Source organism: Carassius carassius, chromosome 17 (genome assembly GCF_963082965.1).
Source record: "Carassius carassius chromosome 17, fCarCar2.1, whole genome shotgun sequence".
Lineage (NCBI taxonomy): Eukaryota > Metazoa > Chordata > Actinopteri > Cypriniformes > Cyprinidae > Carassius > Carassius carassius.
This window is the reverse complement of record NC_081771.1, coordinates 18,936,961-18,962,799: the sequence shown is the minus strand read 5'-3', so window position 1 is coordinate 18,962,799 and position 25,839 is coordinate 18,936,961. Positions and strand designations below refer to the sequence as shown.

General features: G+C 39.1%; 1 protein-coding gene across 1 annotated transcript in view; it reads right to left on the bottom strand.

Annotated features, from left to right (window-relative positions):
- Positions 1–307: 307 nt before the first annotated feature.
- The window catches only part of btbd8 (BTB domain containing 8), a 34,576-nt gene continuing 9,044 nt past the window's right edge, over positions 308–25,839 (bottom strand). Inside the window, exons 7-19 of the mRNA XM_059571210.1 lie at positions 24,158–24,238; positions 23,936–24,032; positions 20,780–20,868; positions 12,021–12,123; positions 11,240–11,422; positions 10,987–11,160; positions 9,195–9,324; positions 8,324–8,385; positions 6,806–7,364; positions 4,765–4,852; positions 4,544–4,656; positions 2,591–4,459; positions 308–886 (exon numbers count right to left, since the gene is read on the bottom strand). Of these exons, the coding sequence (XP_059427193.1) occupies positions 351–886; positions 2,591–4,459; positions 4,544–4,656; positions 4,765–4,852; positions 6,806–7,364; positions 8,324–8,385; positions 9,195–9,324; positions 10,987–11,160; positions 11,240–11,422; positions 12,021–12,123; positions 20,780–20,868; positions 23,936–24,032; positions 24,158–24,238 (4,084 nt within the window). The 3' untranslated portion in view covers positions 308–350. The remainder of the gene's footprint in view (positions 887–2,590; positions 4,460–4,543; positions 4,657–4,764; positions 4,853–6,805; positions 7,365–8,323; positions 8,386–9,194; positions 9,325–10,986; positions 11,161–11,239; positions 11,423–12,020; positions 12,124–20,779; positions 20,869–23,935; positions 24,033–24,157; positions 24,239–25,839) is intronic.

The window sequence follows — 25,839 nt, the reverse complement described above, 5'->3', positions numbered from 1 at the left end:
GTAAACCAGAACAACTTACTCTCTACACTCAGTTCAAAACATGTTAGAAGCGTCATCATTCAGAGACAAAAAGATCAAGAAAATGCATTTTTGGTATTCTACAAAGATTCAAGCAACACCCATCAAGTAAACAATAGAGCTTAGAAAACTGCCCACATGCAAAACAACTGCACAGAGGTCATTGTTCCAGTCCTTGATATAGTACCTGTACAATGAGAACAAAATGGCCTGTGACTTCGGTCAAGCTTCAGCTGATCAGTCTTTCTCCCCAAACTAAATAAGCACAGAAAGGATGCAGTAATCCAAAGAGTCCTATCAAAACATTGGCTGTCTTCCAGTCCAGGAGGCCATCAGTGATGTGTCTCCAACTCAACGATGGTCCACTCGCCCTGTGGAGATGCAGCGTCTTCAGGAGAGAAGCTGGTCACAGTGATGCTGGTGGTGGAGTCCTCCAGTGGAGAAATAAGCTCGGCCCAGCGCTTAAATGTGTCCTTTTCATGATATAAGTAGTCCTGCTCATTTAAACAGTCTCGAGACAAGGACAGTGTCTGCTTGATCAGATACTGTGCAAGGTTTAAATCCTCTGGGACTGAGTTTATGATGCCCAGATTGGATTCTTGGTCAGACAGTAGCTGTCGAAGCAGACTCCAGTCTTTCTCTGCAAACTTACTGTCTTCGCTATCCACTTCCTCTGTAACGTCCTCGGTCTCTACTCCTTTACCCTCCTGACGTGACTCCTCCTGTTGGGGACCATTACTTCTGTCAGCATCCATGCCTTGTTCAAGGGCTTCTCCCAGGTCCATCTCGTAAATGGGGGACAGGGCTTTAGATGGCCGCCGGTCATGTGTGCAGGTTTGATCCAATGTGTCACAACCATCAAAGTCCCCTAAAAATAATTGACAATACTGCACAATGACCAAGTGTTTTATCCGTACGTGGGCTTTTTTTATTTTATTTTTTAGGGTTGTTTCTAGCTCCACATGATGTACAAAATCACCCCTAGTGCAACTGTGTCCTCCGTGATGCAGTTAAGCTTGAAATATCAATCCTTTTAAAGACTAGATGAAAAAAATACTTTGTCTTAGGCAGTTTTCACGTTTCATTGTCATTAATCAAGATCTGATACAATGACACATGCTTTACAATTAAGCAAATGTGCAAATCCAATGTTTTCCATTGAGCTTTCTTTAGGATAAGGATGGACAGCTGCCATAAAGGTGATGCACAGAAGAAAGCCTACACTGAATGTGTCTCTTTTGTTCACAAGTGCTGTAACAGTAAAAGAAAGGCATGTTTTTGCCAGCCCCTGTAGTGGCTACAGCATAACTTAAGTTTTGTTCACATACAAAAGATATGAATTCTCTAGTTCTGATCAAACTGAGCATTTATTGTCCTTAAATATACACATTTAAATGCAAGCAAGCACTTAACGCTATTTAGTTTATTAGATACAGTGAAAAATGAAGGACATGCTGGCAAAAGAGTGCTTATTGCTTTACTTGGTAAGATATTCTTATTATAAAGATAAAACTCCCCAAAAAACATTAACAGTGATTAGAATCATGATACAAGTGTGAAAAAAGAGAGACATGAGGAGGACCTTGAGACTGTATTTCTAGAAACACAACATTAAATTAAATGAACTCTACAACATAAAACTCTAGAGTTGAGGAAACGTTACCTACTACAGAACTACAGATGGTTTGATATGTTGTGAATGAGAAATAAAACAAATCAAAAAACACACAGAAATGGATACAAACACGGAATGTCATAAATGAACAAAATCAATAATCAAAACCTAATATTGGCATGCACGATTTCCTGGTTTGGGTGACTTAACAGACAGAGTCTTGAAAAATTAGACAGCAACAGACTCAACATTGATACGGAGTATAAAAAACATCCAAGTTGTTCTAACACATTCAAAGCATCATGGTCTCTGCAGAAGGTGTGGTCCGTTATGTGCAGTATTAAAAGGAAGCTTAGCTCACTGCATATTTGTGCATATATATATATTTCTATGTATATATTTGCTGGCCAAGTCACATAGAGCTTGTCTTTTGCATAAAGATCTCTTATGAAAAAGTCAACATATAAATGACTTTGGCCTATGAGAAAGAAGCACACTATTTAGTATGGATAATGACAAACAAAATGACAGAGGACTTAAGTGCACTGGTACAACTGTGACTGCCCAGCCATGTCACATAACAGATGGTCTGACTCAGCATACTTCACCACACACAGATAGATATTTTACTGTAAATATTAAGCTTGTAAACTTGTTAGTTGAATTATTTAGGGCATAGCGCCTCAGAAAAGGCAATTTATTTGTGTGTATAGCTTATTGAAATATTAGATTGCAAAGGATAGACATCTAAATAAGAGAATTAAAGGAAGTGGGGAAAGGAGGCAGTAGCGTGCTACTATCTAAATCAATGAGCTATCAAGATTTAGCCCACTGAAGATGACTGGAGGTCAAAAGAATTATCTGAATATTTAAGTTGAATGAGTCAGGATGGGAGACTGTGAGTAGATGTTTCTGAGGCTGCGTTCAGGGGAGATGGGCTCTAATGTTATACATTACCTGCTGGAGAGTGTGAGGGTGAGCTCGCAGTCAGCTGCGGCTCAGGTAAGTCTAGCCGCAAGTCAGCTTTTCTGCTGTCTATATGTTTGGACTGGAGATTGCCATACTGTTCCACCAGCCGAAGGTCCAGGTGACTAGGGCGCTCCTGAGCAGGAACATCACTGGTGTCTTTGTCTTGCACAGGGGCATCTGACTGATTATATGGACAATCCTCCAGTGGAGATCCCTGGAACTCTGTCAGAAATACTGCAGGTTTGGGCTCCTGTTTATTTTCCTGGTGGTTGGAGATGTGGTTGGCTCTCACTGTGCTTGTGGACTGTTGGGAGCAGTAGTCTGTCTGAGAATTGTGAGGTTCACCGTCGAAGACATCATGTGTAAAGGAATCACTTGACTGGTGTGTCGGAGTCTGGGCACCTCCTTCTTCACATCCAAGTTCCTCACACTCATCCACCGAGAGTAAAACAGAGCGACGGAAGTTAGAAGCTGACTGGTATTCTGGTTGCTCATTCTCTTGTTCCGCAGGATCTTCAAACGCAAGGTTGACAATACCTTGAAACTGTGGAGGTGGCTCGGGAATTGGGGGAGCCATTCCCCTGGGTAACACCTCAACTTCTGATCTTTCATCTTCAGTCTCCTCCTCGTCTTCCTCTTCCTCCTCTTCTTCAGAGGAGAAAAGCTGGTGGTCCTGCACGCCCTTCAAGTTTTTTAAAGTAGTATCCATTTCACAAGGTTCCTCCTCCACTGGCACCTCATCCTTTCTAATCCAAGAACGTGGCCTTTGACGCCCTACCTCTTCTTCACTTGTAGTTTCTGCCTCCCGTCCTCTGAGCCGTACCTCCACACGTAGTCCAGCCCCACTCTCATACATCTTGAGCTCCTCAGGTGTGCTGGTGTCACTGCTGCTGCGACCCAGGAAGTCAGGGCAACGCATTGTCCCACACTTTGAAACGCCACGCTCATGGGAACAGCAGTCGTCATCTTGCGAGCCACCAGCATCATAATCCTCTGACCGTGGCTTTATGTCATCAGAAGAAGTAGTGGCACTGCCAGTCTCTGACTCTGGGCTAACTTGGGGATGAAGCCCATTCCATGAATCCTCTAGGGGTGTCTCAATGCTCCCTAGACTGCAAGGTGTATCAGGTGGGAGGTCTGAGTCCTTTGAGGAGTTCATGGAATTTAGGCCATGTTCTGGTCGCGTGACATGGGTTGTAATGGCATGGCCTCTGACCAGTCTACTTACGATTATATCACTCTGACCAGAAGTACATGTATGCATGTCTAAAGAAACTGACTGAGTCTTCACTTCTGTGCTACTTAATTTACCCATTAGATCTCTGCTTTTTTCCATATCTTGACCCTTAGCAGAAGCTGCTGATATACTCTCTGGAACTGTTTCTTGCTTGTCTTGTTCAGCTGGGCTGACTAGTGAATGCTGCTCCAGGGAAGAAGGAACTTTGGAACTCTCCAGAGAAGTTGTGACCAGTTCCTTGCTTCTTGTCTTACCCTCGGTAGAATCTGAATTCAACTGCTGAGTGTCCTTTTTGGAGTCTGAATGTTTAGGGCTGGATACCGAATCTTTCACAACAGTGCCTGGCTTTTTAGAGCCAGCAGTAGTTTTGACAGCCCCTGAGGATTTTAAAGATGATTTTGTTGGAAGAGTTTCTGGAGCCTTCTGTTTAGGTCCTGTTTTGTTTGGGGCAGAAGGTGACTGCCTGGAGGAAGACGTGGAAGCTTTGACACTTGACCTTGACTCAGGGATGGCCTTTGTGGTCTTCTTTGTAGTTGCAGGTTTGGATATATCTTTCTCTTCCTCTTTTCTTGGGGAAGCAGGCTTTCTAGAGCTAAGGGCTGAACCAGGTCTGGATGAAGCTGTTAAAAAAAGGAAACAGACTTGAACTCATTATTGTTAACAAATTACTTTTAGATCCATTCTGAAGCTTGAGTATTTCTTACCAAGGTTCTCTGACACAGTGCTTTTGCTCTTTGGATCTGAGCGGGATGCAGGAACTCCAGGTACCGCACGACTGGTTGGGGTAGGTTTGGTCTTTGTTGATTTATTAGTGGGGCTGTAAACACAATGAAGGGTCAAAGGACTATCAACTGGAAGAAAGTGGAGATAGTAAAAATAGTAGTACAAATGTGAGGATCACAGCCTCGTTGTTAACATAACTCACCTGCTAGTCTTGTCAGTGTCTGGTTTTTGAGCAGGTTTGGTCAGAGGAGATTTTGTTGTTGCCTTGGCTTGAAGTTTTGACCTGATGCCTAGATTATAAAAGGATTATTAAGTTTTTACATCCACACAACATTTTATAAATGACTTTGCATGTTGACTATACAGAATGTAGTTATTTCAAAACAATTTTAAGACAATCATTAAATTTTTTTTTACATATAGCCCATTAATTGAATTAAACAGAGCATTATCCATCACAATCCTGGTCTCAACATTGTCTGCACAAAAAGTATAAAATTGTGATATTTTCTGTACCTTTTTGAGGTAACCCTAACCGGTATTTGTCCTGCAGAACTTATGTGCTATCTAAACCTACATTCCTTAAGAACTGGGAGCAAGGTAAAAGGCTTGTACAATTTTAGTAGTGTTAAGCAGCTTAATGATGAGCTAAAACCTACTCTGCTGACTAAAGTCTCTCTGAGTCACAGAGAAGTCAGTACCAGGCAAACACCAACTAATGAGCAGGGAAAAGGGAAGAGATACTGTATCTATATATATTTTTACCTCTGGATTTCATGATTCAGAATTTTCTCTCCTTCTCAACTGCAGTACACTCCTTCTCTCCCTTGCCTTCCTTTTCTGTTCTAAGTTTCTAGTTTTATTGAAACTTAGAAGCACAGATCATACTATTAATTAACTTTTACTTACAGGTACAGAAGAGTAAACATGAGGGGGTAATCTCTAATATCAGGATCTAAGATGGGAAACTGAGGATATCTTCTTGACTTCCAAGAACTTGCAGCTGTTTTTAGATCAGAATTTCTGCTCGAACTGTTTCACTGCTTCTGGTTTTGCTGGATACCTCCACTCTTCAGAGTAAAACAAGGATTAGCTTGAAAAGTAGTAGAGTTTAAATTTGTCTAAAGCATGGCTGGACTGGAATGCAATTTCAGGCCGGGAAATATCACACTCATCCAGGCCATCCTATATACCCACAACAAATTCTGAAACCACAGACAACACTATTATTTGTTTGGCCATCACATAAAAGGTCTAAATCCTTAGTCTGGGGCTGTGGAAAATAATTAAAGGTTTTCTCTTGAACTGTACCTTCACTTCCCTTTTCCTTTTCTTCATTTTCCCCAATATCTTTGCCTCTCCTTTTATTTCTTGTACCCGTTACTTCTTCACCAGCATGTCTGCTGTTATGAACAGAAATTTGTCCACCTTGTTGCAAAACAACCATCTCATTGCCATTTGTTAGCACAGAATGCTGTTATTTATCTTAAAATAACTTAAATGCCCAAGATTTAACAAACCTACAGAACATTTCATACCAATATTTTAAAACACATTTTCTAAAGTGCCTAAATGTCACAATTTGTACAATATCTTTATTGAAAAATCCTAATATTGAAGACACTATTGCATTATTAGACTGCGACTCATATTTTGGTGTTTCTGTCTGCTCCAGCTCCCTCCCTATACAATAAATCCATATGAATATCTGTCTGCTAAATTTATTAATTAAACTTAAATCCAGAATTGTGCCCACAGTATTCTAATAATGGGGTGCTCCTGATAGCCTAACAGCAGTTTAATAGCCTACTCAACTAGGTTAATAAAGACAAAACTACAGATGTGTATACTGATGAAACTGACCTGCACTTGAAGCCCTGAACAGGTCAGTTATTTTACTACATTTCACTGGTTCTTCTGGCCACTTCTTCTCCTTCCTCGAGCCCGCGCATTGATTACTCAGTTCGAAACCATTTAATGGAAATGCGTAACAGACGATCCGATTCGTATAGCGCTGCCAGACAAGACTAATCAATTTATTATTGATTTATTATCAAATGACAAAATTGGAAATCATCACTTTGGTACATTGGGAAGGCAAAAAATTGAAAATATTAATAATAATAATAATAATAATAAACAAACAAAAAAAAAAAATCAGCAGATCAACCAAATTCTCCCGGTGCTCCCTATGGCCAGTCCGGGCATGCTCTAATGGTAATTATGAATCCAGGTAAATTCACCTGTTGGTGTACTGTGGCCATTCTTGCGAGGACTCCCAGCGCTGTAGTCAGGTGAGGTGCTGCCAGAGTTAGATGGAGTATTCTGAGCATTGCTTGCTGATTCCTGAGGCAGATCTTTCCCTGACATTGTGTTCTTCTGCACTTTTCCTCCTTTAGTCTGGCTAGCCGAGAGATCAGACCCAGCAGGGGAAGACTTTGGCCTTGCTCCTGGGTTTGGCTTCCTGTCCATCACTGACTTCCCTGTGGGTGAACCACGGGCACCTGAAGCGGTGGAATTCTCCTGTTGAGCACCACCACCAGTGCCATTCAACACTGGTTTAACAGTAGTCTTGGTTTTAGCTGGCATTTGAGTTGGCTTAGACTTCTTGTTGTTACTAGCTTTTGTTTTGCCAGAAGTAGCCGTGTGAGCTGTTGGCCCCAGAGCATCAGACTTCATGGTGCCTGATGCTGCAGCTACAGATCTTGCAAGGGAAGCACGTGGACCTTGTGATACCTTAACAGGAGGATGAGTAGGGCTATCACATGGAGATGAAGTGCCCGAGAGGCATTTTGCAGGTTTCTGCTGCAGAAGGGAGAGAGACGGAGAGAGAACATAGAAAGACTATGATGGCTTTGCTCAATGTTAATCAGATCAGCAACCCATTTGACATAGTAATCTCAGATGTATAAGACCATAGAGCACAAAACCATGATCTTTGGATTAAAGGCTAAAAAGCACATTCTTCAAAAAAAAAAAAAAAAAAAAAAAAGACAGCTGTTTCCTTAGCCCACGGTCTCTGTATCCATATCACTTTGGTCATATATACATATTGTTTATTTAAAGCTCAATAATGAGGTGTTTTTTCATCTGCCCTTGTCAAGCCAGTAGTCATTGTCTATATTTTGGCACCGAAACACATGCATATTTATACTTTCTATGGGTTTCTTTTCAGGCCATCCTTATTGTTGAGCCCTGACAACAGCAGCCTCAAAACTCATAGTGATATTGAATCTGTCATCTTTAAAAAAAACAGAACTCTTTTTAGAAGACTAAAAAAAAGCTAACAAATATATACCCTTTCTTTAATTGACGTTGTTGTGATGAGACAGCTCTCAATAAAACAGCCATTTAATTTCAGTTCAATCAGCTTGTCTTTCAGTAAAAGAAAACCTTTTAAAATCAGAACTTACAGTTCTATCAGAGCCTATTGCCAGTAAATCACTTTATTTCTAGTGGTGAACTGATATTAAGTTTATTAATAGCTGATGCTGATATAGATATCTACAAAGCTGATTGGCTGAAAAAATGCAGATAGATACAACAGATAGAATGTATTTTAATTTTCCATAACATTTTCTCAATAAAATAATAATAATAATAATAATAATAATAAAAAAATAATAATTTGTTTATTTCTAATGCAGACAATTTAAAAATGACCAAATTTTGGCTAATTAATCAACCTGGGCCAAAATATCTTTATGTATCCCATCATTTTTCAGTTTTACCAAAATAAGCAACAGAATAAAAAAAATTACTTGAGAGCTGGTGAGCACAGGTTTTCTTCCAAGCCGTCTACAGTCTCCTTTATCAAGAGCAGCTGAGAGGGTTGGTGGAGGGAGGGAGGAAGGAAATAAAGACTAATGTTAGATTACAGACAGCTTCAGTTTAATTAGAACATCCACTCCTGCATAATCAACATTTGCCAAACATTTCCTCAATCAGACATGCAAATACTTGCAATCAGTCACAACCCCGATCAGTAAAAGTGTCAGCATAGCTCTGCAGAGAACCACTGATTCCTTACTTCTTCATCTCAGATAGAGACAGCGCAGATCTAGCCTTTGATCATCTCACAGCTTATCCAGAGCATTCTTTAAATCATCAGAAAAGAAAAACAAAGACCTAGGCTTCGTTCCCAGCAATGCAACTGAGCTCTAATTTTACTGCTGTCATCCACGAAATCAATCCATGTAATCATGGATCAAACAGCTCCTGTGAAGGAATGCAGCTGGAGTGTTTGTGATTGCTGTTGCACGATGAATGCTTTGCATATGAGTCACCGCATTTGCATGCCTTTACATATGTGAGGGAATCTTTATAAAGCACAATCTTGACACCTAAAGCAATGCATAATTTATGCACTAGCAAATGTCATCACTGCACTGGACCCATAAAAAAAATCTAAAAAATAGCCCCTTCCTCCTCCACACATGTATACAAGCGCATTCAAACTGCTGCATAGTTTGAACACCAAGCTCCTATTGAAAGCTGTTCGTTTCTTATGATCTTTTCTCTTATCCTCCTCTATTTATACTTTACCTTCTTCCCACATTATTTACATTTCATTTCCATTCCCCTTTCTTTTGCTATTGCTACATTCTTACCTTTTCTCCTTCCTCTCCTTACCTGCGAGTATTTGTTCTCGATATCTGGGTTGTAGTGCATCCCATCCTTGTGTGTGCCGCACTGCAAAGAAGGACTGAAGCAGGAAGGTCCAGAGCTTCGTGCGCAGTGAACACAGCTCACGCCTGAACGGCTAACAGAGGGACAGGAAGAGCGAGAGAGGGTGAGCAAGACAGAGAAAAAGAGAGCGAGAAGGAGAGAGGGTGGATACAACAGCAGGAGAACAGGAGCGAATCAGCAGCTGCTTCAAAGGCTGGTTGTCTTGGCAACCGATCGCCGTTGCCTCCCTCTACCCTTAACAGGATCCTCTCCAGCTAAACGGATGATGTCAGTAGCAGAGGCTTGTGTTCCCGCCTTCTGCACCGAATGTTCATAAAAAAAAAAAAAGAACCTCTGTATTTTTTCAGATTCTGCCTCAGCCTTTCCATTCGCAGTTTATTTCTCCCACGCCCCTCCCTGCCTTCCTCTATAATGGACATGGAACCAGATTAGACATGGCCACACCCACGACTCTTGGTCTTTCTCAGACTAATCCATTCTGCCATTTCCCCTGGGATGTGAATGAACTCACAGAGAGACAGGAAGCGACAGAGATGGCCAGAGAGAAATATAGAAAATCAGAAAATGACGAGAGGTACGAGAGGTGGAGTTGTTTACCATGACCTTTTCTATTTGTAGTGTCACTTTACTGTAATCCGGCCTGGCCACGTACATGATCCTCCAGTTTAAATCCCAGGATCAAATGAAGTGCTTTGTACATGTGCCATTAAATACAGAGAATGTGCTCAGCAGACCGTTGCTGTAGGTATGCACTACTTGATGAAGCACAGAAAATCTATCCATCAAGTATTATAATAACTACTGTACACCACTGATGCAGTTAACATTTTAAAATCAACATGAAATCATGATGCACCTTTTAAATGCATGTATTTACTTGTGCGTGTTTTCGATTTTTTATGAAAATGTATTGACAAAGTCTGAAATGGTTTTTCTTTTTAGCTGTAGCTGTCACAAATCCGACTTTTACAACAGTTTTCCACTATTCTGGTATGCCCAGTGCACAATAGTGCCACCATTATTTAAATATAATTTCAATTAGAAAAGTAAAAACATGTATGTACAAGTATTGTAAATACAGAATGCACCACCTTTCAATATGAAAATTGATACAAGATGAAATTTAATTATGTATTCCTCAGATTTACTTTATATTTACCAAAACAGAACAGATAGATCTGATCTTGATTGCTTAATAAAAAATATTTGTAAATAAAAACCTGTATAAACCAACATGTTATAAAATAAGGCATCCGGGGCTGTGCTGTATTTTTAATATAGTTACGGTTGGAGGGGCTGCTGGTATTACACACAAGTTGTGTCTAATCTCTGACAAATGACAGACCAGAAGAAGTCCTTTACTTCCAGTGAAGAGCATTATGGGAGCTGTGTGAGCTTCTGGCCATTAGAGCATACAGAAATTTTAGATCCTGCATGTGATGCTTTCCAATGAATATATGATTGCAAGGAGAAAATAACCAATACTTTTGGACTAAAACTGTATTTCTTAAACACTATTTCTACAGAGTTATGTCAAATGAATTATTTCTGACTTAAATTTTTTCTTTTCAATAATAAATACATAATTATTTATGAAAACCTACTATGCTTTTCTTTCAAACGTATTAGCTGTTCATTGTTTTGTGTGGATATATAATAGCCATCTTGTTTGGCTCAATAAAAATAAATGATTCATTTACTTAACGATCTGAGTTGTAATTAAATGCTGCCTTACCTCCACATCCTCCTGATTGACTTGGTCTTCTGTGATAACATCTAGCTCATTCGGGTCACCGCTCAGCCGGTTCACAGCAGTGAATAGGTCACAGCAGTTCTCCACAGTAACGCCCTCCCGCACGGCTACGCACACCTTTCTCAGGAGAGTGGGGTCACGTGTGAACTCCTCTCTCTGAAACAGTACACGCCTGACTGTCATAGCTGACAAATCCTTTTCGATCATATGCCTAAACATCATTAATTGGCCGTACCCTTCGGAGATCGTGGAAGGCAGTGGTGTGTGTGACCCGGGGCAGGTGTGTGACAATCATCTGCAGACACTGTTCTTGCAGTTCACTAGTCAGACTCAGCACCTGCTTGGCCCATTTCACCTCCGGCAGGCTGCCAATCAGCTGCTCGCTGCTACACAGCACAGATACTACACTCTGCAGCGTCTGAAACACATCACAATGTTACACACATACTCTGAAAAACATCTTCATAGACACACTGTCTCATTCAGAGAATTCATCTTCCCTGCTTCTCATGCTGGTTGCACTGTTAGTGACTTCTAATTTCCTAGTGTAATCCAAAATGCTTCAGCAGTGGTTCAAATCAAGGCTAGAAATCAGGAGGGGGAAAACCCATATTATACAACTACACTTGGCTGACTGCAGCTGCTGAAGTTCTGGGTCTGTGTGTCTGCGTGAGAGAATTTTAGGGGACTGCCAGACTATGAGTTAAGTGAATGAGCTGTTTGTGGCTTTAACGCACACACACAAAGCCGCTCAATCAAGACCTCTAATTACTCTTTAGTCAATAGCCATCCTCAAAACAGAGGCCACAGCTCATTTCATCAATGTCTTATTGTACTAGGATGCAGACAGGAGCAGAAAGACAGTAAGGAATGAAAAGAAACATGGCTAGAAATATGGGATATAAACATATTGAATAATATCTTAATTGAGTATCATTAGATCAGAATAAAAACAAAGTCAAAGGGAAGTCCCCAGCACAAGAGAAAACAAATATGTGTCTGAGAATATTACACACCATGTTTTTGGTGACAGTATTAAGGCAATCTCTCTGTAGTTCTGGAGGGAGGAGTGCAAAATTTCTATCTGACCAGCACTTCACAAAGTGCTCAGCTACCCATCTGTGGATTGAAACAAACATCAAGAGCGTTAGCTTTTATTTTCATTTTGAATTACAAATAAGTCAAATGTAAAACTTCCTGCACAATTCTCGCTAAGCTGCAAAATTAGCTTTTTGCCACTGTCACTTAAAAAAAGTATTTTAAGTTACAGTGAAATGAAATATAGTTAAGCAAAACAATAAATAAATAAAATCCTTCATAATTGACCCAGTTTTGTGTCATTCCAAACGTGTAGTTTTTTTTTTTTTTTCTCACAGAAAGAGGTTTTGAAGAATGCCCAGTTTACTCCATAAATCCAGTATGGTACAGTAATAAATGATTCTGCCAGACTTCAAAAAACAAAAAACTGTACCATAAAATTGTAAAGGTTATAAGTAAAACTTCATGTTCCTCTAAGCTATTGTACATCCTTAGAAGGCTTGGAATATAGTGTACTAGTCATATGAAGTATTTTTGTAGCACTTTTGTTTTATAGTCTTTTTCTCTTTTTTGGAACTTGTCAATATAAAAAATTTCTTTCTTATGTTGAACATCATAGAAGTTATTTTGAAGAAAGCTGGTAATCAAACAGTTGATGGCCCCCATTGACTTCAATGGTATATATTTCCTTGCTGTAAAAGTCTGTCAACTGTTTAGTTCTTCATAATTCTTCATAATTTCTTTTTTTATGCTCAGCACAAGAAAGAAACGCACAGTACAGGTTTAGAACGGCATGAGGGTAAATGAGAGTAAATGATGACACAATTTGCGTGAACTATTCCTTTAAAGGTGCCATGTGCAAAAATTGAGGTAAAAATATCCATAAAATGACCTACACGCATCAAAAGTATGAGAAGAAATAAGGGCGATGATGTCATTAAAAAAATGTCAAGTTATAGTGCTGCAGAGATATCAACCTTAATTAGCAGTAGCATAATTAGCCCCGGCCCGACAGGTGTCGTAATACCAGTTTCGGCCATGGGAGGCGGTATGCGGGCAACATAACCACCAGCCAACCTGCAATACACGAATAACTCGCACGGCTTGTGGGCGTAATCTAACCTGATGTCAATCATGTGGAAAGTACAGCCCACTACTTCATTTCAGTTCAGTTCAGGGAAGAGAACGGAAGGATGACCGAAGCCCTTGGCAAGAGACCACCACCCGCTACAGAGAAACAACCGCGCTCGGAATCACAAATCAAATCCGATAAGAAAAGGAGCCGAACCATAGTAAACATCGGCACTGCTTTCAATCGCTGGAGACAACTGATGGACCTGAAAGAAATGAGGTTCGACACCGAACTTGTAACATTTCTTTTGGATTGGTAAGTTAGATGCTGTTAGTATTTCGCTAGAAGTTTGTTTTATATGTTTGTGTATTTTTTTTCGGGAAGTTCTAACATAGAAATGTATCGAAGGCTGTTCTATAAACGTGCTAATGTTAGCGATGGCTAACCGTAGCTGCGTTTGATAATTAGCTAGCTATAACTTACCCATTTTTTTATATCATAAGTAACCTGCTCTGTCTAGTATGTTGGTCTCCGTGCCCTCTTTGCTTCGTGGTTTTTCTGTACGTGAGAAAATTGATGTGTGGCGTGAAAGCGTGTGAAAAGAGTCAATTGCGTGTGTCTCACGGTGAATGCTTGAGAGTTGGCAGCTCTGGTTACGTTGGTTGGCGCTAGCTTGGTCAACATCAGCTGTCTGATGTTGACCAATGATGTTGACAGAATGCTGTCTGTCAAATTAATTTAATTCAAATAATGTGTATATACACAACTCAATGTAATATGAACAAAACAAATATGAACATATTCACTGGTAAAGGTGAAGGGGAGTAGCTTGAAGATGTCATGTTTCAAAATCACTTGACATCACCCAACATTCCTCCTCTGGAGGCAAAATGTCCTCTTATAGCAGCGGTTCTCAATTCCAGTCCTCGCGCCCCACTGCTCTGCATGTTTTGCACGTTTCTCTTTGTTAACACACCTGATTCAGATAATCAGCTCGTTAGAAATTAACTCCGTGCATGAACTGTGTTCCAATTGTTCATTGCTCCCTACTCCCTGAGCAGGGGAAATCTGTTGAAGTTTACCTCACATCGAAACATTCATTCACTGATTTGTGCTGTGCAGCGTCTTTAAACATGGACAACTGTGACATCATATACCTCTGTAAATCAATACAATTTAAATTCACGTCTTGCACACTTCAATGCACTTTGATTTGAACATATAGCTACGTTCACTTCGAACTGGAATCATGGCTGAATATCCTGTGATGTCCACTTCGCAGGGCACTTATTTTCGAATAGAACAAATGTCTGAAGCGCTAAAAGAAATGTTCAAAATGTGCAGCGAGGGCGCGAGGACTGCAATTGAGAACCGCTGTCTTATAGGCTTCATAGGCTATGCTCTAGGGTTGTTGTGAAGGTAGAGACTATGCCGTTTCTCGTTTGTTACTCTAGAGTAGACCAATTCACTTTATTGAGGCATACTGCCCCCATTTGGTATGGAATGTGGAGTATGACTTGATTTTTTTGCCAGATATGACAGATGGCACCTTTAAATCCTGATATGCAAAATGTTAATCATGACTGTGATAAATTACTAAAACTATTATTTGTATATATTTTTCAGCGACTTTTTACTTCTACACCTTACATTTTCACGCAAGTATCTGTACTTTCTACTCCTTACATTTTAAAAATAGCTTCGTTACTGCTATTTCATTCCGACTTGTCATCATTCAAAAAATAAATAAATAAATAAATAATAACCTATCCAGATAAATCGCGCCATCCGGATGGAGTGAATTTGATTGTGGTTGGATGAGAAGTATAAACATATACCATTCCGACATCCTATTGGTTTGTACGCGATCCATCGCACCTGCACATGACACAAATCACATCACACTCCAGCAAGGACATAGCCAGTTTTGGGTTCGTTTATCAAAAAATATATTTCTTAAAAGTAGGGTTGGGTATGGAACTGGTATCCGGTCGTCTCAGAGTCAGTCCCCTTAAATTTCATATGAAACCGGCATCAGACCGGTCTCCTCCCCGTCTTTCAGTGCACCCCTCAATCCACAGACCGCAGCGGAGCACAAGGTATGTGTTTATCGATAGATTGTTAGAATATCCGTATCTGTGCAGTTCTTTGTCATAAATACAGTTTACAAAAGGTCACGAGGGAGCAGTTGGTTTCTCATCTACTGTAAAGTTGTTGCACATCACACCACAGCCGTTTCCTCCAGCGAAGCCTTAGCCTTAGATTAAGGAAAGCACAACTTGGGAAATGAGAGCATCCAAGGTGAAAGCTATGGATTTATTTTAAATATTTGTAATGTTCTTTAAAGGTATCCATAGTTTTTTTTGAGGTTCTTTTTTTTTAAAGTATCGGTTTAGGCGCCGGTACCGTTTTAAAAGTATCGAAAAGGCACTGAACCCTACTTAAAAGTTATTATTTCTCACTGGCTCATTTACCAAATGGGTGCTTTCTCTTCCTCCTTCACAAATTAAGCTACTGTAGGTAGTTCGGTAGCGAGACGTTTTAATAAATTATCGTTTGCGATTGATGATGCGATTGACAATGTTGTGATAACTACGTAGGCTTTACCAACTTTGTAACTCGTTACCCCCCGAACATATTTTCATTTTTAGTTTTTGATTAATCACTTGGATTCATTTTGACATTCATTAATTTTGACAGCACTATAATGTTTATTGTAAATAGACAACCATACAAGGGTAATTGTTACTAAGCCTGCACCAATGTTCTTGTCCATTGCCCTCGCAGATTCCTGCAGCTAAGCTTGGATGTACATTTACATTTCATTTAAGGTTACTGATGACATGCCTCTGAAGTTTGACTTTTTGCACCATAACAATATTTATTGGCAACTAGTCATCATATCTCTAGCTCTTTAATGTATTTGCATTGTACTAAAATGCATTCATTTTCAATGGGCATATATGCGGCTAAAACAGGTAGCCTAGTGCATCCCAAACTTTTTCAACATGAACATTTTTAATATATCTTTAATATAACATTATAGTCATTATGGCCTTTAGAAAAATGTTTTTTTTGAGGACGGGTAGTGCACAATAGGCCCCTGTGGCACGGCCCAAGCTTTTGTTCTTAATGGCATTTTTTCCCTTACATTACTTTTACTTTTATACTATAAGTAGTTTTTTAAACCAGTACTTTTACAATTTTACTTGAGTAAAAAGCTTGAGTTGATAATTCAACTTCTACATAAGTCTTTTAAAACCCTAGTATCTATACTTCTACTTGAGTAATGAATGCCAATACTTTTGACACCACTGACGACTTATAAAGCATTATATATAATAATAGCAAATCTTAACTGGTTGATAATTTACGTCATTGTCAAATGTAAACTGCTCTAATCTTCTAAATGTGGACTATATGATGCATTTAGGTATTAAAAACATTAACATTATGAATGAAGCTGCTTTGAAACTATTGTATGTGTATTGTGGAAAGCTCTATACAAATAAAAAAGTTATTTCTGGAAGAGTTATCCTAGTGATCTAGGTTAGTTACACTAGGGCAGTAGGTTCAGCAGGCATTGGACTGGCACTGAACTGAAAGCAGCAGTGCTGCGCTGATCTAACACCATCAGATCATTGATGCTGTACTGAGAGCCTCTCATCCTGATGCGTGACTCTTCACTCTCCTACCCACGGCAGAGGCAGCACCAAAACATCACAGAAACAACACACGCACACAGTCTTTCTCTTTCTATCTCTGAGGCACTGGAAAAATCCCGACCTACATTCACATGCCTCTCTGAGCTGCTTTACCGCAGTGCGCTGAGTTTAACAGGAAAGACAATTCAATGACAGAGCTGACTAATTAAAGGGGTCATATGATGTGATTTACATTTCTCCTATCTCTTTGGAGTGTTACAATCTCTTGGTGCATGAAGAAGATCTAAAGTTGCAAAGACTAAAGTCTCAAATCCAAAGAGATACTCTTTATCAAAGTTAAGACTCTGCCACGCCCCCGTAAAATGGCTCATTCAAACACGCCCCCACATGTCTACGTCATTATGTGGATATATTTGCGGAATGACGCCCAAATGTTCACACAAAGAAAGAAGGCGTGGTTTCAGTAACCGCAGTTAGTGTTGAAGCAGCCATGTCAGGGAGATGCTGTGTGTATCTAGGCGAAAGAAAAAGCACTTTATTTGGCCTTACTAAAGTAGATGCATTTAGGAATCTAAATCAAGATGACTTACAACAAAACAGCATCGCATTTTATGGACGACCGTTTCGTGAACCTGGGAGAAGAGGTAATTCTGACTTTGCTATGACAATCTGGTGCTTCTGAATCAGCTACAGTAAGTATGTTTTGTTATTGGTTTAAGTATTTGCTATTGAATGTTCAAATGCAGAGCTTTGCGCGTCGCGGGTGTGTGTGTGTGCTCTGTATAATGACATGGGTATGACACAGGTATTACAAGGAGAGGGTGACTTATGAGGACATAACCCATGTCCCCATTTTTCAAAACGCTTATAAATCATACAGAATTTGTTTTTTTGAGAAAGTAAAAATGCACAAAGTTTCCTGTGAGGGTTAGGTTTAGGGTTGGTGAAGGGCCATAGAATATACAGTATGTACAGTATAAAAACCATTACGCCTATGGGATGTCCCCAATTTTCACAAAAACAAACATGCGCGTGTGTGTGTTTGTGTGTGTGCGTGTGTGTGAGAGAGAGAGAGAAAGAGAGAGAGAGAGACACGGTCACACAGTGGAGTCAGATGTGCACTTTCATATATTTTAATGTTTCCTTCTCATATAACATAAAACAAAGCAAAGAACAAGTGTCTTATCATTCATTATACTACATAGCCAGTGTTGGGGAGTAACTAGTTACATGTAACGGCGTTACGTAATTTAATTACAAAATTATTGTAACTGTAATTAGTTACAGTTACTAAGAAAAAATGAGTAATTAAATTACAGTTACTTATGAAATTTTTTACGATTACAAAGTGGATTACATTTGAATATTTACACACATCCACATACAGATTTAACTGATTTCTTTCCCAAATTGCACTGACTATTCTGAGACATATGCCCTAATAATTTCCGGGATGCGGAAACACAGTCTGGTTCGTAGAATCCAGTCATAAAAACGAAATGTCTAACGCGGACGGAATATGCCACATTTTGGATGACTAAATCAAAAGTAGGTCAGTACACTTGAATCAAAACATGACATGGACTAGTGTCTGTGAATATAAAATCAGATTTTTTTATAGGTTTAGGGGGAGCTACGACAGACAACAACACAACCCTTACGAAAATTTACATTTTAATATTTAACTATAAATCCAGAGAAAATGGTTAGCCTACTATTGTTTAACTGTGATAACCAAAAATGTAAAATTATTTTACAAATATATTTATTTAAAAATAAATACAAATCCATTTGCAAAAAAAACAAGGTTATTTTACTTTTATATAGGCTAAAAAAAGCATGGTAATTTTTTGTAAGGGAAAAACATGACTCATGTACAGTATTAGGATTTTTCTATAAAGATATAGTAGTATTATAGAGTATTGTATTGTAAAGTATAGTTTTGTTCAATCTTGAGTATTAAAGTCATGAGAGAGATGGATAACAGGACAAAATAAAGAGACTGAAGAGAAAAATGGAAGTGAAGGTGCAGTTCAGGAGATAACTTTTAATTATTTTGCATGTCCCCAAATTAAAGATTTAAACCTTTTTTTATCTCAGGTCCATACCAAAAATAGTTTTGTCCATGAATTTGTTTGTATGAGTTTGAATTTTCCAGTCTGAATTTTTTTCCCAGTCTGCCCCTCCTGTAAATTAATGGCAAAGACATGGTTTCATTTACTACACATATATAGGCCTACTGAAGCTCGCAGTGTTTTCAACCTCTGCCGCCTCAATATAGGAGTACACGAGCACATAAACATAATTTCTAGAACTGCTTTGTGTCACTTCATATGCATTTTACTTATTTTGAGAAAACTATCATCATATACAGAGACAGCAGTTTCAAAAAAACACCAATGTTTCAGGAGTTTATTACACAGAATACGTCACATGCTTATAGATAACTGTATTTAAGTTGATGTATATGCTTTTATTTATTATTCTTTAATTTTCACAAATTTAGAAAAGTAATCAAAAAGTACTCAAAAGTAATTAGTTACATTACTTTAATAAAGTAATTGAAAAAGTTACACTACTATTACATTTTAAACAGGGTAACTTGTAATCTGTAACCTATTACATTTCCAAAGTAACCTTCCCAACACTGTACATAGCATTATACATCACTAGTTGTCCGCATCCAACAAAGTTGATCTGCTGTGGTACTTGTGCAGACAAAGAATCCCATCTTCTCCTGTTCCGTTACTGTCTCCTTTTTGTAGTTTTAAATAATGATTTGATGATTTGATATTTATTTGCCACCGTCACTGCTATAATTCTTCTCTGACGAGCCGCTTCTTCGGCTTTTGTCGTGATAACGCGGGTCACACCAGCAACACCAGTGAGTACTGCAGACTAACGTTTGCATGTGTACTGCATGTCGACCCAGACAATGACGCAGAAGTATAAATGAAAACTGACGCTTAGCCTACGGCGTAGGTCCGACGCAGAAGTATAAATCAGCCTTAATGCATCAGCTTGAAGCTTAAAATAAAGATAAAGATTTTTTTATGTTTTGGGCAGCTTTGATCACATACTTTTCCTGCAGGAGCTCATTCTGTTTCCTCCAATATGTGTTGAAGCATTTTGTCCATAGAAATGTGTTATTCAGTGCTGTAATTTGATGCGACCGGCTGCAGTTGTACGTGCACTGTGGGCAGACCTGACTAATTGATAATGAGAATCGCTGTCGATGATTTTCATTATCGATAATAATCAATTTGATCAATTATTTGTTGCAGCCCTAATATACTTTTGCTGGTTTGCAAATGTTTTGAGGCATTGAGAAGAACAGAATTGGTATTGTACAAACAAGTCAAGAGCACTACATAAATCTACTTCTGTCTGGTGTCTTGCACATATACTTTACTACAAATGTAATTCAAATGAATTACTGGACCAAGCATGTGCACAGTTTTTTCTATCCTTAAATATATTGGTTAACAACAAGCTCCGTAAATTTTGATTGATTATTAATTAACTGATTATTAACTATTAAAGGGTATTTTAATGCAAAGGTGCAAATGCAATGAAAATACATTGATATAGCAAACTGATGTAAGAGTTAGCACATGAATAAGAACCGAGACAAAAAAAATATTGATTTGGATCTGTCAACTTTTGTCTCCACTTTTCTTTTCTTTTTAGCTTAACAATTGTGCCAAACATTAACATTTGATATTGGAAAATGGGATTGTTTTAAATGTTTCATAAATATCTGCAAAGCTGACTGCATCCACAGTTTGACAGAAGCATAACCTCAGAAATAAAAAGCATTTTGAAACCTGTATTATTTATTGATTTATTTAGTCATTTATTATTTAGTGATTCACTTGCACTATACAATGCACTGCATATGACTCATAGTGGAGCAGTACAATCAGAAAATAATGGAGGGTGATTTTAAAAGCCATTATTTAAAGCAGTAGCATCCAAAGAAGTGCAGAAAATGCCTCACCTCACACAGGAGCAGTAGAGATCCTGCAGGCCTATAGAGTGGGTAATGGCCAGGCACTCCAGTATAGATCTCTGAACTCCATCAACGGGCTGCAGAAAATGAGAAGGAACTGACTCTTGATATTCACACCTCATCTCAAACATTTTAGTGGATCGATAGCCTGAAGCCTGCCATAAGCTAATACAGTATAGAGTTCAGTGAAATCATACTTAAAGGGATAGTTCACTTTCAAATTAAATTTTGATATGTTTTAGCTTACCTCAAGGATATCCAAGATGTAGGTTTCTTTGTTTCCTCAGTATTTCCCATTTTGATATTTTTAGGTCCAACCGTTCTTGTCTGTGACTCACATAATGGATGTCTATGGTCACCACCTCAAAGAGCATGCACAGAGGAGTCAAAATTAAACAATTCCCCATCATAAGTACACATTGATGACCTAAGACACGAAACGAGCGAATTGTGTAAGAAAACGAACAGTATTTATATCGTTTTTACCTCTTGTACACAACCACGTCCAACTGATCTGAGTTTGCGAGTGCTTCCCGATGTGACGTGCGCGCGAGCTCTGGCTTTAGTCTGCGCAAGCGCGGAAAGCGCCGGAAGCGATCTCTCGCGCGTGTACATCACTCATTGTTTACACTTACTGCCTATGTTTACACAGATTTCGGAAGTATTATCTTTCACTGTGAAGATCTAAACATATTTAGACATACAGGAAATTGCAATGGAAGACGATTTCAATATATCCATAGACAACGTTGAATTTTTTTCACAACCATATTTATTTGAAACAGAATACACAGACCAAGTACTCAGGAGCGATCCGCTGCAGCAGCACGTCTTCAAGCCTCAGAGACAGAGATCTCTTCAAAATTGGTGGTGTTTTAGTAGCAAGTGTTGTGAGATGCCAACAGAAGTAGAGAGCATATGTTGTCACGAATGGAACAACTACAAGATGACGAGAGGACATTGACAGTATCGCATCACACACCTGCCTGACTGAAGATCGTGATTTTTCTCCGCTGTTGAGACGCAGCGTTTTGCACGTTGTGTTTAGTTTGCCACGTATAAACTGGAGGCGACGTCCAATGCCAGAGGGACCCAATGGCACGCTGTCAATAGAGTGAGTAATGTGTTGTATTTTTATTATAAACGCAACGATTATAGGGTGCATTATAAACATTAATTTATTACAATTACTGCATTATATTTCAGACAGTGCAGATTGAAAGCGTAGCGTGTGGTAAACAATGAGTGATGTGCATGCGCGAGACATCAAATCCGGGGCTTTCTGCGCTTGCACAGACTAAAGCCAGAGCGCGCACGCACATCATATCAGGAAGCACTCGCGAACTCAGATCAGTTGGACGTGGTTGTGTACAAAAGGTAAAAAATATATAAATACTGTTCGTTTTCTTACACAAACCGCTCGTTTCTTGTATTAGGTCATCAATGTGTACTTATGATGGGGAATTGTTTAATTTTGACTCCTCTGTGCATGCTCTTTGAGGTGGTGACCATAGACATCCATTATGTGAGTCACAGACAAGAACGGTTGGACCTAAAAATATCAAAATGGGAAATACTGAGGAAACAAAGAAACCTACATCTTGGATGTCCTTGAGGTAAGCTAAAACATATCAATTTAATTTGAAAGTGAACTATCCCTTTAAACTGAAGAACTTCATGAAAGCTACAATTTGCTAAATTTCTTTAGAAATTGCTACTAAAAAGCACCTGATTACCAGTAAATTATGGAGAAATGCTCCTTTATGGGTTATTATAAATCATTCATGATATAAGGGGAAAATTAAAGCCACTGTGCTCTTTGTATGGTGAAATTGTATGGTCAATCACAGAAATGCCAATGTGAACACTACAGGAAAACTGTATCTTGACATCTACACTCTTAACAATAAAGGTGCTTAAAAGGTTCTTCACAGTGATGCCATAGAAGAACCATTTTTGGTTCCACAAAGAACCATTCAGTCAAAGAGTAGAGGGAGTAAATGTATTCCTCTTTCATCTCGGTGTAGGATGAAATCACTGGCTGAAAGGACACAAACTAGCCTGGTCTTAAAGCATTCTTGAAATGTGGGAGTGAGAACGAGAGACTCAGAAGCACAAACAAAACCGCTCTTCACGAATTGTGAGAAGGCTGTCAAACACTGTGCTTCTTGACTTGCGCTGCCTCCCACTACTACTTTTGTACCAGAGAGCTTGCTGTGTAAACATGATGTGAGTCTGCTGCAGCACTTCTTTTATAAGAGAATGAGAAAAATGAAAAAATATGGCTGAGGAAAGAGATGTTACACCCATATCAGACAACTTAAAAGAGAGGAATCCTCGTCTGAAGCCACAACACAGTGATAAGGCCATTTTGGCTGACAAATTAAATGCTCTACAAAAGCTGAACCAATGCCCAGACTTTACTCGCTCACAAATACAAATCACATAATGTGTCCCTAAAGGCTAATAAACGACAAGATGATAGTACTATTGGCGCTACCTGACAACAAAGACTATATTAACTCCTCACCTTTAATAGACTAATGGCGCTTTTCCACTACACAGTACCAGCTCGCCTCGGCTCGCCTCGACTCGGCTCTGTTTGGTTTTCCACTGTGTAAAAGTTGTACCTGTACCGGCTTCCAGGTACTTTTTTTCGTACCACCTCCGGCGAGGTTCCAAGCGAGCTGAGGCGATACTATAATGTGACGTGAAAACACAGCAGACTGCTGATTGGTCAGAGAGAATCGTCACTATTCACTGCGTCATCATTACACGCGCCAGCAATAGTATCCAGATAGTTTTTTCAGCAGTGTTTCGTTTTGCTGCCCTCAGCCTCTCCTGAAACAACGTTTGTCTTCTTGCTGTGAGAAACAGCCACATCCCGAGCATCAAAAACAACATGCACTCGATTTCCTCCATTGTCCTGTGTGTGTGGGTAGCGGGTGTGTGTCGCGTAGAAGATTACGTCACGGCAGTTTCCTGCAGCGTCGCTATGACAACCAGGTACTATTGTGGAGGTACTATCTGCAATGGAAAACGGAGCGAAAAACGAGCCGAGTCGAGCCGAGTCGAGTCGAGCTGGTACTGGTAATGGAAAAGCGCCATAAATGTGTGTGCAGTGAGCCCAATTTTCTCTCTTACCTTGGGGAAAAAGCGGCAATAGTCCCGAGTCAAGACCATTTCGGCCACGTCTTTCAGCCCCTCCAGGCCCAGCATGTCTGCTGCTAATACAACCTGACTGAAAGCAAAGACAAACACACATATGTCTTGACATTCCTGCCAAATCTGACAAAAGCCATTGTCTTTTTTTTTTTGCATTTAACACACTGGAAGAAAGCAAATGTCACTACAGAGGGTGTGTACCTGACATTTGTTCCTGGTGGGAAGTCTACGATGGCACCGTACATGAAATGAAGCAGAATTTCCATTTCATCTGGACCCAGACTGATAAAAAAAAAAAAAATCAGATCATGACATTTTATAAGCTCTAAAAATAAAAGTGTAGTTTGTAGTTAACTTGCGTATAAAAAAAAAAATGAGACCTTAAATGTAAAATAAATGTTTTTTTTTGGTTGTTGTTGTTTTTTCAAAATGTGCTCAGGGTTTCAAAAAAAAAATTCCTGAGCCTGAACTTTTCCAGGGGCAGGGTGGGGCGGGGCAGCAACGCATGCAATGACTGTGGAAACTAATATTTGAAAGGATACTATGGCAAAGTTATTGCTTTCTTTATTCAAACTGATTTTCTTTGATGGTGAATTTGATGGTGTCTTGAGTATTTAAACTGGCCTTTTGTACACACCTCAAATGTTGTCTTGACCAATTAGATATTGTCTTTGCTCTGGGTATCATAAATCATATGTTATCTTATCAAGCACGTGGTCCGAATTTTCCCGCTCTTGCAGGGTAAAATTTTGGACATGATTCCTATAACAAGAATATGATAAATTTGATAAATAACTGATGGTCAGGAAAGTCTCAAGCAAGCAGATTGAAACACAAACATACAAAACATGAATATGAATCATTAAGCTATCCCATTGTTATTAAAAGACATACACAATAAGTGATTATAAACTTGATAGTCAAATGTGTGGGTTACATATAAATTAATTTGGAGTTAAGCAATGGACTGATATTCATTTATAAGTCCTTTTGGAGTTAATTAAAAGACATTTCTTGTGCCATTCTCTGACATAAAGATGTTCTGTAGGGACCAGAGGTTAAAAGGTTCCCTTAGGAATTTCAGTCTGGTTCTGCTAGGTGGGGGGATGTCAATCCAAGGATCTTGTTTATTTCTCTCATTGGTTTACATGTGATGGCCGGTGTTGCATCTCGATTACTTGCCCCAAATTTGACAATCTCTTCTCCGAATTGAAATTGTCATTAATTGTTCTAATGGTGCTAATTAGAAGCTGTTCTGCGAAAGAGTTGGTTTCTTGGTTATCTTGCTTCTGACTTGTGGCACTAGGAATGATTTACAACCTCCTGTTGCCTTTCTGAGGAATTCGGCTCGTGTTTCAACCACAGGCCTTATCGACTCTTTAATTTGTCTGGTTCGGGCCTGATACGCTACAGTGTTAAAGAGATGGATTCTCATGCTAAACATGGCCAAAGTTTAAAAAAAAATAATTTAGAAGAATGACTGAGAATTTCTGTGCCAAAAATCTTACTTCCGGGTTAGTACATGTTTCGGCTGTTTTTTTTCAAAAGTGGATCTAATGACGTAGACGAGAATGGAAGTCCTTATATGAGCATTTCTTCAGGAAAAGTGCGCCCGCGCACACTCTTTGACAAGAGGATAGTGAGACCATGAACATCAACGCGTTTCAAAATCCAGAAGCTCGGCTTTTTCCAGAAAGAATCAGAAAGCTGTAATTTTCTTTTATAAATATGATAAAACTAAAGACTTTTTGGATATATGAAGGATGCAGTACTACTCTATAGGTACTCAAAATTAACATGAGATTAGGTGAAACTGTGTATGTTATGTACCCTTAAAATTTTTATTTTTGGGCACACGCAGAAACCTTTACTTTTAAATCGTG